This window comes from Rhinopithecus bieti, unplaced genomic scaffold, assembly GCF_001698545.2.
Source record: "Rhinopithecus bieti isolate Rb0 unplaced genomic scaffold, ASM169854v2 scaffold_10264, whole genome shotgun sequence".
NCBI classification, from domain to species: domain Eukaryota; kingdom Metazoa; phylum Chordata; class Mammalia; order Primates; family Cercopithecidae; genus Rhinopithecus; species Rhinopithecus bieti.
In genome coordinates, this window is record NW_016806418.1 from 55,323 (window position 1) to 61,278 (window position 5,956).

At 56.3% G+C, this 5,956-nt stretch overlaps 2 protein-coding genes and 1 long non-coding RNA gene across 3 annotated transcripts in view; 2 read left to right on the top strand and 1 right to left on the bottom strand.

The window, feature by feature from the left end:
• The window catches only part of ETFB (electron transfer flavoprotein subunit beta), a 14,403-nt gene extending 13,649 nt beyond the window's left edge, over window positions 1–754 (top strand). Inside the window, exon 5 of the mRNA XM_017876489.1 lies at window positions 521–754. Coding sequence (XP_017731978.1) covers window positions 521–712 — 192 coding nt within the window. The 3' untranslated portion in view covers window positions 713–754. The remainder of the gene's footprint in view (window positions 1–520) is intronic.
• Window positions 755–1,450: 696 nt separating this feature from the next.
• LOC108532396 (uncharacterized) lies at window positions 1,451–4,938 on the bottom strand. Its single transcript, XR_001886432.1, has 3 exons — window positions 4,851–4,938; window positions 4,157–4,292; window positions 1,451–2,081 (listed from the first exon to the last, which is right to left on the bottom strand). It is a non-coding gene; the product is annotated as an uncharacterized LOC108532396 (long non-coding RNA).
• VSIG10L (V-set and immunoglobulin domain containing 10 like) overlaps window positions 3,832–5,956 on the top strand; it is a 12,607-nt gene continuing 10,482 nt past the window's right edge. The window contains exons 1-4 of the mRNA XM_017876458.1: window positions 3,832–4,057; window positions 4,135–4,992; window positions 5,415–5,708; window positions 5,844–5,952. Of these exons, the coding sequence (XP_017731947.1) occupies window positions 4,018–4,057; window positions 4,135–4,992; window positions 5,415–5,708; window positions 5,844–5,952 (1,301 nt within the window). The 5' untranslated portion in view covers window positions 3,832–4,017. The remainder of the gene's footprint in view (window positions 4,058–4,134; window positions 4,993–5,414; window positions 5,709–5,843; window positions 5,953–5,956) is intronic.

A 5,956-nucleotide genomic window follows, 5' to 3' on the forward strand; every position in this document is an offset into this window, starting at 1 on the left:
GCATCGTCTCAGCCTATAGGGAGGGTTCAGCGCATCGTCTCAGCCTATAGGGAGGGCTCAGTGCATCGTCTCAGCCTATAGGGAGGGTTCAGTGCATCATCTCAGCCTATAGGGAGGGCTCAGTGCATCATCTCAGCCTATAGGGAGGGTTCAGTGCATCATCTCAGCCTATAAGGAGGGCTCAGGGTATCATCTCAGCCTATAGGGAGCCTTCAGCATGTCATCTCAGCCAGAAGTCCACTGAGTCATTACTACCAAAAGGATGGGTTTTCCAGTCTGTTGCAGCCCGTGAAGGGCTTCCTGAATTGGTTACCTAAAGGAGGACTGCTGCAATAGTTGGGCCTCCCAGGGCCTCCTAGCCAGCAGGAGTTTTCCACACCAGGTGTGGCCCTGTGAGAAGTTTTGTGTGTCCTGGCCAGTTGGTGGGTCCAGAGGGTTCAGTCCATGGGACTGGTCTGCTGGCATGGCACCCATGGGAAGGAGGTGGCAGGAGGGTGGCAGGGGTTCCACAGCCCTGTGAACAATGGCTTCCCATGTGCAGAAAGCCAAGAAGAAGAAGATCGAGGTGATCAAGCCTGGGGACCTGGGCGTGGACCTGACCTCCAAGCTGTCCGTGATCAGCGTGGAGGACCCGCCCCAGCGCACGGCCGGCGTCAAGGTGGAAACCACTGAGGACCTAGTGGCCAAGCTGAAGGAGATCGGGCGGATTTGAGCCCCTCCCAGAGATGGCAATAAAACTGACTCTCAACATCTATCTCTGTTAACTCATTTCCTAGAGACATTCAAGTAAATGTTGAATGAACCTATGAACCAAATAGGTTCATTCAACATTTACTTGAGTCTTTTGTGTGCCAGGCCCTGTGGATCCAGTCCCTGCCCATGAGGAGCCTCTATTGATGCAGGGGACAATGAGGACAAAGGCAGCTGTAATTTGGGGTGAAGTATGCTAGACGTGGAGGCACACTGGGCCCCTGGGAACCCAACTGGGGGACCTGACCTGGCCCAGCCCATGGGGTCAGAGATTTCCCAGGGAGATGACTTCCACGTTGAGTGTTGGAACACAAATATCAGTGAGGTGGGTGAGAAGGGCTTTTATCCACAATGTTTGCAGGACACTCAGGACACTTATTCTCTCCTGTGTCCCCAGTCTCAGCAGGGACACAGGAGAGAATGAGGCCAGAAGCTGCGGTTCTGGTGTGAGACACAGACAAGCCACAGAGAATCGAAACTTAGTGTGGCAATGAACTGCCTGGGTCTACAGTCAGATTAGTTTTTTTTAAATTATATTTTCTTGAGACAGAGTCTTGCTCTGTTGCCCAGGCTTGCACCATCACACCTGGCTAATTTTTGTATTTTTAGTAGAGACGGGGTTTCACCATGTTGCCTAGGCTGGTCTTGAACTCCTGACCTCAAGTGATCCGCTCATCTCAGCCCCCCAAAGTGCCGAGATTACAAGCGTGAGCCACAGCGCCTGGCCTAATTTTTTGTTAAAAAAATTGTGTTCCATTCCTCTGGCCTTCTGACAGCATGTGATTTCATATGCTCACTCTCACCTTTGCCAGCTAGATCTTGGGTGAGTTCCTTCCTGTTTTTGAGTTTCAGTTGCCTCATCTGCAGATCAAAATAGTAACGGCATCATGTAGGGGTTAAGGGCATGGGTTCTGGGTCCCAGGGCCCTGGGTCAAATCCCACTGGACCCATTCCTGGCTCTAGGAGGATCTCAGATAGGCAACTACTCCCTGAGCCTCAGTTTCTTTCTCTATCAGGTGGAATTAGTGATACCTATATTCTGGTTGTCTGTTCTGGCATAACCAACCACCCCAAAACTTGGTGGCTTAAAACAACACTTGTTTATTATGCTCTTAAGTCTGGAATCTGGGCAGGGCTCAGCAGGGGCAGCTTGTCTCTCCGTGCAGGATCAGTTCAGGTGCCTCAAATGGGGCCAGGGGATTGACTTCCAAGAAGGCTCGCCCACATGGCCAGCAAGCTGGCTGGGGCTGCTGACCAGGGGCCGTGATTCCCCTCCATGGGACTGCTGAGTTTCCTCCCAGTGTGGCGGCTGGGTTCCATGAGGGAGTGTCCTATGATACAGAAAGTGGCATATGCCAGCCTAGATGCAGACTCTGGCACAGGGTCACTTCCACGTCTTGGTCCCGCAGTCACAGAGCCTACTGAGATCCAAGGAGTAGGGACATAGACCTCATATCTTAACAGGAGGATCCTCAAATTTGCAGCCCTCTTTAAACTACATAATCTACTCCATGGAGTTTTGAAAGGTTAATTTATGTAGCACCCCTATAACCACACCTGCTATGCAAAAAATGCTGAAGGTATATTATTACCAGTATTAGTCGGGGCTAATTAATGGTGGCTCATGCCTGTAATCTCAGTACTTTGGGAAGCCAAGGTGGGTGGATCACTTGAGGTCAGGAACTCATGATAAGCCTGGCCAACATGGTGAAACCCCAGCTCTACTAAAAATAACAAAAATTAGCCAGGTGTGGTGGTGCGTGCCTGTACTCCCAGCTGTTCCAGAGGCTGAGACGGGAGAATCACTGGAACCCGGGAGATGGAGCCTGCAGTGAGCTGAGGCACTCAGGGTGACAGAACAAGACTCCGTCTCAAAAAAATACATATATTACCAATATTACTACTGGTGAGAACTGGGCCAAGGTAAGCTTAGAGGACTGGGAGCTGAGCAGACGCCCTAAGCTCAGCATGGGATGGTGGGAAAAGTTATCAGAAGGAGTCAACAGTCTGACCATCCTGGTCCCAAGTCCAGCTTCTCCCTCTGGCTGTGCAACCTCCTGCAGGTCCCTTGACCTCTCTGAGCCTAAGTCCCCTGGCCTGCAAAGTGAGTATAATGACACTCAGCTCATAGGGTGTTTAGAAGGGTTCAGCCTGATAATGCATAGGAAACATTTAGCATAGTTCCCGGCTCAAACTAAGTGGTAATTATTATGGTTCTTAATAAGGTGAGACCTGAAGGACAAGTTGTGGTTTAGCCAGGCTGGAGGGAGGTGGAGAGTGTGAGAGCATTCCAGGTAGAGGACTGCGAGGTGAGATGGGCGGGCAGGATGTTCAAGTGCTGGAGTCCGGGGGTGTGCATGGGTTTGCTGTGAAGCTTGGATGTCTCCAGAGGGCGCTGGGGAGCCAGGGGAGGGCTGTGAGTAGGGGAAGGCAGGTTCAGCTCTGGGTGTAGAAGGACCCTGGCAGGGACTGGAGGAGACTGGGCAGAGGAGGGAGACGAGGCAGGAAGAGAAGACAGGACCTGGCCAGTGAGAACTAGGGTGAGGAGGGTTGGACTCAGATTGACAGTGGTGACGGGGAGGGAGGAGGTTGGGAATGTTTCCCAGCATTTGCGAAGATGGTGAAGCCATCCCGGAGGTGTGAGGAAGTTTGGGTTAGAGGAAAGATTCTGAGTTTAGCGGGACACAGGCCATGTGAGGGCCTCGGGGATGCAGAAATGCAGCTCTGGTCTCAGGATAGAGGCCCTGGCAGGAGATAGCACCTGGAGACTTGGTTCTGAGAGAGCCATGGGAGGGTTTGGAGCAGAGGAGGAGCAGAGTCAGGTGTATCTGAGGCTGCAGGCAAGACAGAGTGGAAGGGGCCAGGAGGCTGGGGAGGAGGAAGCCTGTTCTGAAGCTGTGGCCATCAGAGGTGGGGCTCTCGGAAAGGTCACCTCACCCTCCTCCAGGAAGTCTTCCTGGCTTTGTCCCACAAACTTGCTACCACATTTTTAGCTGGGAATGTTTTCTCCATCTTCCCCCTGGGGGTGGGGAGGGCAGGGATCAGGCTGGGCCTCCCTGCAGATGGGACCAGCTGATGAAGAGAGTGGGGTGGGGTGGGCAGCTCAGCCACCACATCGGGGTTGGGGATCCTGGCCCCTCCCTCTGGGTCTGGCTCCCTTCCCCTCCCAGGAAGCTAAGCTACCAGTCCTGTTGGACTCGTCTGACCCAGGAGGGATGGGTGCAGTCCTGGGTCTCTCTCCAGTGTCGTTTCAGTGAGGCCAGCACCATGGACACCCCACAGGCTCTGCCACTCTTCCTACTCCTGGGTAAGTTCCCTGCTCAGTCCCCTCCCCTCCAGTCCCCCTGAGCAGCCTCCCCCAACGCTTTCCCCTCTTCTCTGCAGCCTCCTTGGTAGGGGTCCTCACCCTCAGAGCCTCTTCTGGACTTCAGCAAACCAACTTCTCCTCTGCCTTCTCTTCGGACTCAAAGAGCTCTTCCCAGGGGCTGGGTGCAGAAGTTCCCTCCATCAAACCTCCCAGCTGGAAACTTCCGGATCAGTCCCTGGATTCAAAAGGCTCTGCTGGAATCTCTAATTCCAGCTGGTTTCCTGAGGCCCTGAGTTCCAACAACATGTCTGGGTCCTTCTGGTCAAATGTTTCTGCTGAGGGCCAAGATTTGAGCCCGGTTTCCTCCTTCTCTGAAACCCCTAGTTCTGAAGTATTTCCTGATATTTCGGACCCTCGAGTTCCTGCCAAAGACCCCAAGCCTTCCTTCTCTGTTAAGACCCCAGCTTCAAACATTTCTACTCAAGTCTCCAACACCAAATTCTCTGTTGAGGTCCCAGGTTCAAAATTCTCCCCTGATGATATGGATCTTCAACTCTCTGCCCAGAGCCCTGAATCCAAATTTTCTGCAGAGACCCACTCAGCTGCAAGCTTCCCCCAGCAGCTGGGGGGCCCACTTGCTGTGCTGGTGGGAACTACCATCCGGCTCCCCCTGGTCCCAGTCCCCAGCCCTGGGTCCCCCACCCCTCTGGTGGTCTGGCGCCGGGGCTCTAAGGTGCTGGCAACTGGAGGCCTGGGGCCAGGGGCACCTCTGATCAGCCTGGACCCTGCTCACCGAGACCGCCTGCGATTTGATCAGGCCCGGGGGGTTCTGGAGCTCGCCTCTGCCCAGCTGGACGATGCAGGGGTCTACACGGCTGAGGTCATCCGGGCAGGGGTTCCCCGGCAGACTCGCGAGTTCACGGTGGGTGTGTATGGTAAGTGGGCCCTGGCGTCAGGAGTGCAGGCGGCAGGGGCTGCTCTGCTCTGCCAGGCTTTGGGCAAGTCACGGTGCTGTGGGGTCCCTGGATGGCAGAAGAGGGCTTCTGGGTTGAGGAAAGGAGGAAAAGAGCTAGAGGTCAAGGCAGGGGTGTTTGAGCAATGTTGGACCTGGGATGGAGACTCTTGGGGGCCTGCACTCCCAGGTCTGAGGGAGGAGGAGGAGGCTGGGAGCCTCTTCTGTCGAACTCCTGGGTCCCGGAGAGAAGGGGTCTGGGGGCTCAAACTCATGGGTTTATGAGAGGAGAGGGATGGGGGCCGGGACTCCAGGGGCTTAGAGGGAGCAGCGGCTGGGGTTCCCTCTAAGGGGACCAAAGATGGGCTCCAGGACTGGGTCCTGAGCCCGTTCTCCCTCTCCCAGAGCCCCTACCCCAGCTGTCGGTTCAGCCCAAGGCTCCAGAGACAGAGGAGGGGGCGGCCGAGCTCCGGCTGCGCTGCCTGGGGTGGGGACCCGGTCGCGGGGAGCTGAGCTGGAGCAGGGACGGACGCGCCCTGGAGGCGTCGGAATCCGAGGGAGCCGAGCCGCCCCGGATCCGCTCAGAGGGCGATCAGCTGCTCATCGCGCGCCCTGTGCGCAGCGACCACGCCCGGTACACTTGCCGCGTCCGCAGCCCCTTCGGCCGCAGGGAGGCTGCCGCCGACGTCAGCGTCTTCTGTGAGTTGGGGGGGTACCTCGGGTCGGGGACAGGGGGTCCTTGGGGAGAAGCGGGCTGGGGGCCCAGTCTCCGGGAGTCCCAGCGGAGTCCCAGGTGACCCTGACACTTGCAGTCCCGACCCCTCCTCCCTCCAGACGGCCCGGACCCGCCGATCATCACCGTCTCCTCGGACCGCGACGCCACGCCTGCCCGCTTTGTCACCGCGGGCAGCAACGTGACCTTGCGCTGCGCTGCCGCCTCGCGGCCG